Source organism: Panulirus ornatus, chromosome 1 (genome assembly GCF_036320965.1).
Source record: "Panulirus ornatus isolate Po-2019 chromosome 1, ASM3632096v1, whole genome shotgun sequence".
In the NCBI taxonomy this organism is placed as follows: domain Eukaryota; kingdom Metazoa; phylum Arthropoda; class Malacostraca; order Decapoda; family Palinuridae; genus Panulirus; species Panulirus ornatus.
In genome coordinates this window covers 9,029,404-9,042,291 of record NC_092224.1, presented here as the reverse complement: position 1 = coordinate 9,042,291, position 12,888 = coordinate 9,029,404, and the positions used below count along the sequence as shown (strand labels likewise).

The 12,888-nt window shown below is 40.4% G+C and overlaps 1 protein-coding gene across 1 annotated transcript in view; it reads left to right on the top strand.

The window, feature by feature from the left end:
* The window catches only part of LOC139755260 (condensin complex subunit 1-like), a 549,693-nt gene that overhangs the window by 242,439 nt on the left and 294,366 nt on the right, over positions 1–12,888 (top strand). Inside the window, exon 14 of the mRNA XM_071673408.1 lies at positions 10,200–10,341. Coding sequence (XP_071529509.1) covers positions 10,200–10,341 — 142 coding nt within the window. The remainder of the gene's footprint in view (positions 1–10,199; positions 10,342–12,888) is intronic.

Below are 12,888 nucleotides of genomic sequence, written 5' to 3'. Positions count from 1 at the left end.
GTACGTGTGTATATGTATATGTCTTTGTATGTATATGTATGTATACGTTAAAATGTATAGGTATGTGTATGTCCGTGTGTGGACATGTATGTATATACATTTGTATGTGGGTGGTTTGGGCCATTCTTTCATGTTTCCTTGTGCTACCTCGCTAATGGAAGAGATAGCGACAAAGTATAATAAATAAATGCCTGTACATGACATATCACCATATACGCATATACATACGTATACATACACAGACATACATACATACAAATGTACATATTCATACTTGCTTCCCTTCATCCATTCCTAGAGCCACCCCATCCCACAGGAAACAGCATCGCTACTCTCTGCTTCAGCGAGGCAGTGCCAGGAAAATAGACAAAAATGGCCACATTCGCTCACACTCAGTCTGTAGCTGTCATGTGTAAAGCACTGAAACCACAGCTCCCTATCCTTATATGAGCCCCACAGCCTTTCCGTGGTGTACCCCAGACATTTCACATGCCCTGGTTCAGTTCATTGACAGCACATTGACTCCCAATACCACATCGTTCCAATTCACTCTGTTTCTTGCATGCCTCTCACCCTCCTGTATGTTCAAGCCAAGAATGTTCAAAATCTCTTTCATTCCATCCTTCCATCTTCAATTTGGTCTCCTCTTTTTCCTTGTTCCTTCCATCTCTGACACATATATCATCCTCTTTGTCAGTCTTTCCTCACACATTCTCTCCATATCTCCAAACCATTTTAACACAACCTCTTCTGCTCTCTCAATCACTCTCTTTTTACTTCCACACAGCTCTCTTACCCTTTCATTACTTCCTCGATCAAACCACCTCACACCAAATATTGTCCTCAAACATTTCATTTCCAACACATCCACCCTCCTCCATACAACCATATGTATAGCCCATGCCTTGCAACCACATAACATTGCTGGAACTACCATTCCTTGAAACATACCCATTTTTGCTCTCCGAAATATCATTCTCTCCTTCCATACATTCTTCATCACTCCCAAAATCTTTGCCCCCTCCCCCATCCTGCAACTCACTTCTGTTTACATGGTTCCATTTGCTGCCAAGTCTACTCCCAGATATCTAAAACATTTCACTTCCTCCAATTTTTCTCCATTCAAACTTAATCCCAATTAACTTATACCTCAACCCTACTGATCTTAATAACCTTACTCTAATTCACATTTACTCTCAGCTTTCTCCTTTCACACACTTTTCCAGACTCAGTCACCAACTTCTGCAGTTTTTCACTCAAATCAGCCACCAGTGCTGTATCATCAGCAAACAACAACTGACTCACTTTCCAGGCCCTCTCATCTCCAACAGACTGCATATTCACTGCTCTCTCCAAAACTCTTGCATTTACCTCCCTAACCACCCTATCCATAAACAAATTAAACACCCATGGGGACATCACACGCCCCTGCCACAGACCGACCTTCACTGGAAACCTATTACTCTCCTCTCTTCCTACTCATACACATGCCTTACATCCCTGATAAAAGCTTTTCACTGCTTTTAGCAGCTTACCTCCCACACTATATACTCTTAAGACCTTTCACAAAGCATCTCCATCAACCCTATCATATGCCTTCTCCAGATCCATAAACGCTACATACAAATCCATGTGTTTTTCTAAGTATTTCTCACACATATTCTTCAAAGCAAACACATGATCCACACATCCTTAACCAGTTCTGAAACCACATTGCTCCTCCCCTATGTGATGCTCTGTACATACCCTCCCATAATTTCCTAGGAATACTCAACAAACGTATGCCTCTATAGTTTAAACACTCACCTTTATCCCCTTTGCCTTTGTACAATGGCATTATGCACTCATTCCTCCAATCCTCAAGTACTTCACAATGATCCATACACACATTCAATATCCTTACCAACCAGTCAACAGCACAGTTACACCCCTCTTAATAAATTCAACTGCAGTACCATTCAAACCTGCTGCCTTGTTGGATTTCATTTTCCGCAAAGCTTTCACTACCTCTTCTCTCTTAACCAAACCATTCTCCATGATCCTATCACTTCACACACCACCCTGACCAAATCATCCAATATCTGCCTCTCTATCATCAAACACATTCAGCAAACCTTCAAAATTCTCACACTATCGCTACTTGTTATTACTTCCCATTTACCCCCTTCATCGATGTTCCCATTTATTCTCTTGTGTATACATATATAAATATGTATATATTCATCCATTCCTGGTGCTACCCCACCCCACAGGAAACAGCATCATTACTCCCTGCTTCAGCGAGATAGTGCCAAGAAAACAGACAAAAAATGGCCACATCCGCTCACATTCATTCTCTAGCTGTCATGTGTAATGCACAGAAACCACAGCTCCCTGTCCATGCCCAGGCCCCACAAACCTTTCCAGGGTTTACCCCAGATGTTTCACATGCCCTGGTTCAGTCCATTGACAGCATGTCGACCCCAGTATACCACATTGTTTCATTTTACTCTATTCCTTGCATGCCTCTCACCCTCCTGTCTGTTCAGGCCCCGATCACTTAAAAATCTTTTTAACTCCATTCTTCCACCTCCAGTTTTGTCTCCCACTTCTCATTCTTCCCTCCACATCTGACACATCTATCCTTTTTGTCAGTCTTTCCTTACTCATTCTCTGCATATGACCAAACCATTTTAACACACCCTCTTCTGCTTTCTCAACCACACTCTTTGTATTTCCACACATCTCTCTTACCCTTTCTTTACTTGATCAATCAAACCACCTAACACCACATATTGTCCTCAAACATTTAATTTCCAACACATCCACCCTCCTCCATACAGCCTTATCTAGAGCCCATGCCTTGCAACCATATAATATTGTTGGAACTATTATTCTTTCAAACATACCCATTTTTTGCTGTCTGAGATAACATTCTCACCTTCCATACATTCTTCATCGCTCTCAGAACTTTCCCTCCTTCTCCAAACCTGTGACTCACTTCTGCTTCCTTTGTTCCATTCCCTGCTAAGTCCACTCCCAGATATCTAAAACACTTCCCTTCTTCCATTCAAACTTACATCCCAGTTAACTTGTTCTTCAAGCCTACTGAACCTAATAACCTTGCTCTTATTCAAATTAGCATTAATGGGATGGCCTTGATTAGGTCCTCAGCTGCCCCTGCCATCTCAGAAAACCCAAAAAAGCCCAAATGGCTTATCCCTTTTATGAATGGCCTCAGAATGGGAACAGTTGAACCAGAGTTTGGATGAAGAGGTCATCTTAGAAGAAGACAGGTGCTTCCATTCCTGCAAGAATAACCTCTTCTATGCATTTGGTGGAGACAGAAACATCATCACCCCATAAGAGACTAATTTACCCAAGGAAATTCAGAAAAGAAGTTATGTAAGTTATTTCATTCATCTTTGTTTAGGTGCCAGTATTTATGCTTATAAGGGGCTGCTGGATGAGGGTGTAATCAGATGAACCAATTGGGGATGAGATTGTGTACTTACAGCGGTATGGACTGGAGGTGAAAAACAAATCTAGAATATTGGGAGAGTGGTCACAGCTGTTAGGAGTATGGGTAGGGTTGGAGATAATTTGCTCTAAGTCATTGAGAATGGAAAACGTGAAGTCTTCAATCCTTCCACCATCCATATTGGAGGAATTCAGCCATTCCCTGTGGCAAATGTTGAAATCCCCAAGATAGAGGATATCAGCTTGCTGGTGAGAGGAAGTCACAGTCTCATTTCAGTTTACATAGTTGAAGAAATATATGAAATGTGTAGAATCAGGAGAGCAATAGGGGAAACTGAGGAAAAGTGTGGTAGCTGGGAGAGAGACTTGGAGCCACATAATGAAGTTTAGGGACTCAAGCTCCTTGAGGCTTGCAACAGATGTGTTGATGTTGGAATAAGCACAAACACTACTTTGAACCAGAATTGTGATTGGAGATTATAGTTGGATATTAGGAGAGTTACTAGGCAGATGATGTTCAACAAAGTAGAGGTTACTAGGAAGACCACCAATGTTGGTTTAGTGAATAGAAAGAGGAAGGTCTAACAAAGAGGGAAAGGTCGTGGAAGGGGCCAGTACTGGTGCTGTTAAAGCCCTCCATCTCTTTGGCAGTAAAGTCAGGCAGAAACCCAGAGATTCTCAGCACCCCATGATGCCGGGGACTAGGGGTCATAGATTTGTCAGACTCTGTCATCATTATACTTGAGAATGTTTGAGTGGACAGGAGTTGATACAAACACATGTGAAAAAAAGCAAGATTTGAGTAGGTGTATAGTGCTTATAAGGAGAAGATGGAAGGACTAGCTCAGTAGTTCCGTTTTGATGAGACAGAAAGTATGACCAGCAATCCTGACTTGGTGAGTGTAATATGTTTCCGATCAATACTTCAACATTACTCCGTCAGGACTGTAGTACCACCTTGGGTGGTATATATGAAAGAACTTAAATGCTTTGTCACTTTTATTATTTTTACAATCTGATGTTTTGCTCATTACTAGCTGAACATATTTAAGTATTCTTTTTTTTTTTTTTTTTTTTCGCTGTCTCCCGCGTTTGCGAGGTAGCGCAAGGAAACAGACGAAAGAAATGGCCCAACCCACCCCCATACACATGTATATACATACGTCCACACACGCAAATATACATACCTACACAGCTTTCCATGGTTTACCCCAGACGCTTCACATGCCCTGATTCAATCCACTGACAGCACGTCAACCCCGGTATACCACATCGCTCCAATTCACTCTATTCCTTGCCCTCCTTTCACCCTCCTGCATGTTCAGGCCCCGATCACACAAAATCTTTTTCACTCCATCTTTCCACCTCCAATTTGGTCTCCCTCTTCTCCTCGTTCCCTCCACCTCCGACACATATATCCTCTTGGTCAATCTTTCCTCACTCATTCTCTCCATGTGCCCAAACCATTTCAAAACACCCTCTTCTGCTCTCTCAACCACGCTCTTTTTATTTCCACACATCTCTCTTACCCTTACGTTACTTATTCGATCAAACCACCTCACACCACACATTGTCCTCAAACATCTCATTTCCAGCACATCCATCCTCCTGCGCACAACTCAATCCATAGCCCACGCCTCGCAACCATACAACATTGTTGGAACCACTATTCCTTCAAACATACCCATTTTTGCTTTCCGAGATAATGTTCTCGACTTCCACACATTCTTCAAGGCTCCCAGAATTTTCGCCCCCTCCCCCACCCTTTGATTCACTTCCGCTTCCATGGTTCCATCCGCTGCCAGATCCACTCCCAGATATCTAAAACACTTCACATCCTCCAGTTTTTCTCCATTCAAACTTACCTCCCAATTGACTTGACCCTCAACCCTACTGTACCTAATAACCTTGCTCTTATTCACATTTACTCTTAACTTTCTTCTTTCACACACTTTACCAAACTCAGTCACCAGCTTCTGCAGTTTCTCACATGAATCAGCCACCAGCGCTGTATCATCAGCAAACAACAACTGACTCACTTCCCAAGCTCTCTCATCCCCAACAGACTTCATACTTGCCCCTCTTTCCAAAACTCTTGCATTCACCTCCCTAACAACCCCATCCATAAACAAATTAAACAACCATGGAGACATCACACACCCCTGCCGCAAACCTACATTCACTGAGAACCAATCACTTTCCTCTCTTCCTACACGTACACATGCCTTACATCCTCGATAAAAACTTTTCACTGCTTCTAACAACTTGCCTCCCACACCATATATTCTTAATACCTTCCACAGAGCATCTCTATCAACTCTATCATATGCCTTCTCCAGATCCATAAATGCTACATACAAATCCATTTGCTTTTCTAAGTATTTCTCACATACATTCTTCAAAGCAAACACCTGATCCACACATCCTCTACCACATCCTCTCAACATGAGCAAGGTGTAAGAGGACCATGAGCTATGATGACTCCTAACTCGGGCAACAAAGTCTGTGCTATTTTTAGTGCCTCGACTTTCTTCACTAAAGCAAACCCTCCATTTAATGGACTAATGAGGAGGAAGGGTTATCCGTTAATGCCAAAAGTCCATTAAATCGAATGTGCCACATTTAAGTTCACATTTTTTCTTTTAGCTCCTCTGTCACTGTAGGGTTTAGTATGTGATACGTTAGATAGTTGGCAGGCACCTGGCAGCATGGGAATGCTCGCCGGGCAGATAGTGGCAGGAGTCAGACTGAGATGAAGGTGATGCTACCCCTCTCCCGTGAAAGGATACTTCTTTATAATGGACGTACTACCTGCTTCACTGCACCTCTTATTTGGATGAGTAAGTAGGATTCAAACCTACATGGGAAAATCCCAAGTTATCGCAAGACTGCTTTCCTTCTTCAGGAGATGGGGCGCATAAAGGAAATAAAGAATGGGGAATCATGGCCTGCATCTCCTTAGCCCACTTCCCCCAGTCCAGTGGATGAATTGAATCAGTGGTAAAGGCAGCCAAACGGGTATTGAGAGGCAACACGGGTGTTGGAGGTAGCCTGTACAACAGCAAAGCAACTCAGGATGCGCTCCAATATATCAACACCCCTCTAAGAGAGGGGGATAAGTCACCCACACAGCTGGCAGTAGAAGGACAGTTGTGGAATGGTGTCCCGGTGCCCTGGCAACATTATCTGATAAACCGGTGATGGAGAACTACTCTGCGAAACAGGGAATGGGCCATAGTAGAGAGCCAGGCTCACGTTAGGGTAGCCCAGTAGATGATACTGCTATGCTGCCTTAGCTGTCCTTGGGCACTCCTGTCTGCATACAGACATCACTTCAAAGGTGTGGAACAAGTCAGGTGTGGTAATGGAGTTGAAGCCGCATGACAATACAGTGGCCGCCTCTCTTTGCGAAACCGACATCACTGGGTTTGGCTGATGTAAAACTCCCTTCCTGTACAGTACAAATAAGTAATTGCACACAGTGATATGTCTAAATCTGGCAATTTATAGTTCAGAAATTCCAATGGTTCATAAAAAAAAAAAACAATTTCATCTTGTTCAGTAAAATCCCAAAGGTTTGGAAAATTGGCAGTCTGCTGTCAGATGCTTTACTCTGTTGTCAGCCACTTTATGTAGTAATTCGTATCTGTATACATGTTTACATTTGTGTACACTTTTGAGTTATTTTTCAGGTAATCCACTGCAGAATGTTGTAAAGCAACATATGAACCAATGGACAATGGGTTCCTTGTAGAATTAGGAGGGTCAGCCCCTGATGAACTCCTCTCCCCATTTTTGAACTCTTTGTATCTTCATCTGTACATCTTCTTGATCATCCTAAGTTCTGCAGGATGTTTTGCATAACCCTATTCATGTATAGAACTTCACCTTATTGTAATTTTTTCCCAACACATATCCATTTCACATCTTCATTCTTTGCTTTATCTTCTCTCCTAATTCTAACAAACATTTCTTTTCCTGGTTGTAGAGGATATTAGGATTTGATTTGATTGCAAAACATTTGTTGTCAGTTTTGGACCCTGTATTTATATTACTTACTCACTGCTTCTATTCACAAGACATCCACAAAGCATCTCTTTCAGCTCTGTCATGTGCTTTCTCCAGAGCCATAAATGGCACTGTTTCTCTAAAGTATTTTTCACACATTTTTCTATGAAAAGATCAGATTCACACATCCTCTACCACTCCTAAAACCACATTGTTCCTCCATAATCTGATGTTCTGTGCTTGCCACCACCCTCTCAATCACTACTCTCCCATACAACTTACCAGATATACTCAAGAAACTTATACATCTGTAATTCGAACACTCAGCTTTGTCCCCTTCAACCTTTATAGAGTGATGCTAAATGTGCATTCCACTAATCCTTATGCACCCCACCATGATCCATTCATACATTGAAAATCTTAACTAGTAAACAAAACAGTCACTCCCTCTCATGAGAAATTTGACTGTAATACCATCCACTTCAGCTGTCTTGCCTCATTTTATCATATGCAAGGCTTTCACTCCTCTTGTCTCTTTACCAAACCACTTGCCACGACTGTCTCATCGCATACCTCCCAGACTTAACCACCCTACATTTGCCACTGTGTCTTCAAACACATTCAAGAACCCTTCAGAATACTCACTCCATCTCCTCTTCACCTCATCACTGCCTGATAACACTTTCTCCATCCAAAAATTTTTAATCTCCCTGAAGTTTGCTTATATGCACTCACCCAACTTTTATTTGCCCTCTTTTCCAGCCCTAGCACCTTTCTCTTTGACCTCCAGCCACTTTCTCTTGTCCATCTTCCAATCATATGCACTCCTTCCCTGTATGTACCACTTATACATTTATCTTTTTTCTTTTACTAGTAACTTTAAATGATCATCCCATCACTCACTACCCTTTCTCACCTACCCTTATCACAACTTCCACATGCTGCACACTTATCTTGTACATACCAGCATTGCTTGCCTAAATACCTCCATTCCTCACCCACTCTCTTAGTTTTGTTTACTCTACCTTATGTTATGCCGTTCTGCACTTGGTCTCTCTTGGTGTTTCTTCTTTCATTTTCACCACCCTCTTCTTGCCTATGTAATTTCCTCATTTCCCAAAACTTTTTCAAAAATTTACCTCTATCTCTTATCTGGTAATGATCAGACATTCATATCCAACAGTCTCTCTTTTGCACACCTATCAGTTAGTATGTAATCCAATACTGCTTACCTACTATATTTCCTACTCGCACATGTATGATTATATCTTTTTTTTTTTTTTTTTTTTTTTTTTTTTTGTCGCTGTCTCCCGCGTTTGCGAGGTAGCGCAAGGAAACAGACGAAAGAAATGGCCCAACCCCCCCCATACACATGTATATACATACGTCCACACACGCAAATATACATACCTACACAGCTTTCCATGGTTTACCCCAGACGCTTCACATGCCTTGATTCAATCCACTGACAGCACGTTATAAATTAGTTAATACTTTGAATATCTGAAATCAAAATGTAGAATTTGCTATCCAAAGCTTTTAGTGAAAATTTTGTTTGTAGTATTCATTGCTCTGCATCTGATTGCCATTTTCTTGCTATATAGCATGGTGGCTCAAACTGAGCCCCCCCTTTATTTTATACATAGGAGGCTCCAGTCATGGATAAAAGTCCACATCAGGGCAGGGCCTTAATTGAAAGGTAGAGGGGACTATATAAAGGAAAAATAAGAAACAAGGAAAAGTATTTACAAATTTTTAAGGAAATGAATCCCTGGGGATAGGGGATTAAGAATACTTCCCACGTATTCCCTGCGTGTCGTAGGAGGCGACTAAAAGGGGAGGGAGCGGGGGGCTGGAAATCCTCCCCTCTCATTTTTTTTTTTTTTTAATTTTCTAAAAGAAGGAACAGAGGGGGCCAGGTGAGGATATTCCAAAAAAGGCCCAGTCCTCTATTCCTAACGCTACCTCGCTAATGCGGGAAATGGCAAATAGTTTAAAAGAAAAGAATAAAGAAAGAAAAACCTGTTTTTAAAATGTACCAGGTCATAAATATTAGGAAAGACATGAGAAAAGAGAGTGCCAGAGCTTTGAGGTATAAGGAAAAAAATAGTTATCAAAACGGCCCACCCTTGAGTTGCCATTGGCCACACGGTAATCATGTGTTGCAGCAGCTTGCCAAGTATTACATGTTCTAGCACACAAGCAGCCAACCCTTGGGAGCAAAAGCCAAAGAATTAACTATAGAAGAGGGAAAGTGAACCCCCATTGCTGTGTAGGGCAAGTGGATCAAGTTTGCAAGTTAACCTGGGAGAGTTTATAAGCTAACACTTTCAACTCAACTCCGTTAAGTAAGGATGCAGAGCTAGAAAACACCCCTGATGTGAGAGTATTACTCCATACAAGGATGAATAAGTTCTTTGTATAAACAGAGCACCTGTTAAGAGGAAAACAAGTTTCACCATCTAAACAGGATACCCAGTTTCTTAGAGGCAGACTAAGTTATGTCTGTAATGTGGGGTTTTCAAGTAAGAGTGGATGTTACAGTAATACCAAGCATGTTCACAGTATTCTTAATGTTTTTTTTTATACTTTCTGTCTGGTACACTATGGTGTTATGGTGACATCTGATTTGTTATCAAGACCTTTTTGTACTTGAAAACTTATAAAGGTAGGTTTTTTTTTACTGATATCTAAAGAGTACTATGAAACACAGTTTTTCAATTGATTTTCAGCTTTTGAGTTTGGCTTGCTTAATGCTATGACTGGAGTCCGACGAATGTTGGCACTGGTCTGGAACAAGGAGCCGGAGATCAAGTCTGCAGTGGTTGGGGCATATCACCGCCTTTACATAAACATAGATGCCCCCAGTGAAAGGTTAGTTAACATGTATATAGAAAAATAAGATAATTGAATGTCTGTTTTGTGCTTTGTTAATCAGAGGGCAGACAGAGAAGATTCAGAGAGAAGTTATGCATGGTTTGATTAAAGAAATTACATGAATGATTTTTTTTTCAAGATACCAAGTATTAGCCATGAAATTCAGGGATGTATAAATAGTGATATATTGATATGCAGACTCTGCACTTTGATATGAAGAATGGTCATTGGTTTAGTAGGTATGTAGAAGCTATATTTAAAAAGGTCAAGTGTGAGCACTGTATTTTATGTTATGATGATATATGTTAATTGGCTGCTTTTCATTTTATTTGATTTTTTCCTTGTTAATTATTATTTTGATGTGTAATTTTGTGTGTAACATCTTCATTGTTACTTTTTTAGAGTTCACAGAGATAAGAATATTGTAGATATCATTACAGTGATATTTTTTCTGGTACAGTAACCTCATTGTTTCCCTCATCACAACCTTCTCTATTAGCTCTTCATACTTCTTTAGGTGCATTGACCAAACCTGAGAAGATTCTAGTTATGACCTTATGCAAGATATGAAGAGCTTACTAAGTACTTCTTTTATCCATACACTTGAAAGCTATCCTAATATTTGCCAGCACAGTGTAAAGGGGAAGAATGGTTTGGAAATGCCTTGGGAGTAAAGTCAGGAATAGGTGAGAGGGCAAGAGCTAAGGAAGGAGTAGCACTACTGAAGCAGGAGTTTTGGAAGTGTGTGATAGAGTGTAAGAGAGTAATGTCTAGATTAGTGTAGGTAAAACTGAAAGTGAACAGTAATAGATGGATGATTATTGGTGTTTATGCACCTGGTTATGAGAAGAAAGATCATGAGAGTCAAAAGTTTTGGGAGCAGTTGAGTGAGTGTGTCAGCAGTTTTGGTGATTTAGATGCAAAGGTGAGTGATGTAGCAGGTAAGGGTATAATTGGTGCACATAGGGTATTCAGTGTTTTGAATGGAAATGGTGAAGAGCTTATGGTGTTTGTGCTGAAAAAGACTGGTATTGGTAATACCTGGTTTGAAGAGATATACACAAGTATACGTATGTGAATAGGAGAGATGGTCAGAGGGTAGTATTAGATTACATATTACTTGATAGGCATGTAAAAGAGAGACTTTTGGATGTAAATATGCTGAGAGGAGCAGCTGGTGGGATGTCTGATCACTGTTTCATGGGGGTGGAGGTGAAAATTTATAGTGGTTTTCAAAAAAGAGGAGATAATGTCAGGCAGAAGAGAGTGGTGAGAGTAAGTGAGCTTGGAAAAGAGGCTTGTGTGAAGAAATACCAAGAAAGATTGAGTGTAGAATGGCAAAAGGTGAGAGCAAATGACATGAGGGCAGTGGGTGAGGAATGGGATGTATTTAGGGAAGCAGTGATGGCATGTGCAAGAGATGCATGTGGCTCAAGAAAGGTGGGAGGTGGGCAGATTAAAAAGGGTAGTGAGTGGTGGGATGAAGAAGTAAAGCTGTTAGTGAAAGAGAAAAGAGAGACGTTTGGATGATAAAAGAAAGTGGCAGGAGGTCAAGAGGAAGCATCATATTGAGGAGGAGCAGTGTGGCTTTAAAAGTGGTAGAGGTTGTGTGGATCAGGTGTTTACTTTGAAGAATGTAGGAGAAATACTTAGAAAAAGAGATGGATTTGTATGTGGCATTTATGCACCTGGAGAAGGCATATGATAAGGTTGATAGAGATACTTTGTGGAAGGTCTTAAAAATATACGTACGGACATAGCAGAGCAAATATGCCAAACTTTCTGGCAAGACCCATAGTGAGTTCAGTGGACTCCATCATGTAATGGTTAGTTTCTTTATTGAGCCTGCCATTGGGTAAGCTATCAACTTCTAATATCATGAACAATCTGGATTTAGTTGACAAGCTTAATGATGATTTTGATTTCAAAGTGGTAAGTTTTGATGTTTCATTTTTAATTGTAAAAGTTCCAGTTGATGACCTCTTAGAATACTTGGTTGATGTCTTGGATGATAATGATTCACCTGTTTCAAATTCTGTTTTTATTGAATTGATAAAATTGTATATAAAAGACGGTGTATTTCAGTTTGATAAAGAATATTATGCTCAGAAATTTGATAGGATGATGGGTAACCCTTTTTTACCAGTATTGATGGATATCTTACCCTTTAAGGCAATTTGGTATAGGTATGTAGATAATGTTCTTTGTGTCTGAAGAACAGATGAAAATTTTAAAATATTTTGTTTACTTAACAATTTAGTACCATCTATCACATTACTGTTGAAGTAGAAAATAACTATGTTATCATTTTTAGATTGCATGATCTGTAGGGATAGAAACATGTTTAAGTTTAGCATATACAGAAAACCCACCAATCTTTGTTCATATATTCTTTATGACTCAGCTCAACATGACAGAGTTGAATCATCATCATTACAGTCAGTGTTCCTAAGGGCATCATGTATATGCAATCCAGAATATATTGATTTGAGAAGATATATTCTATTGGATCCACGTTAAAGTATTCTAGATTTTTCATTATAA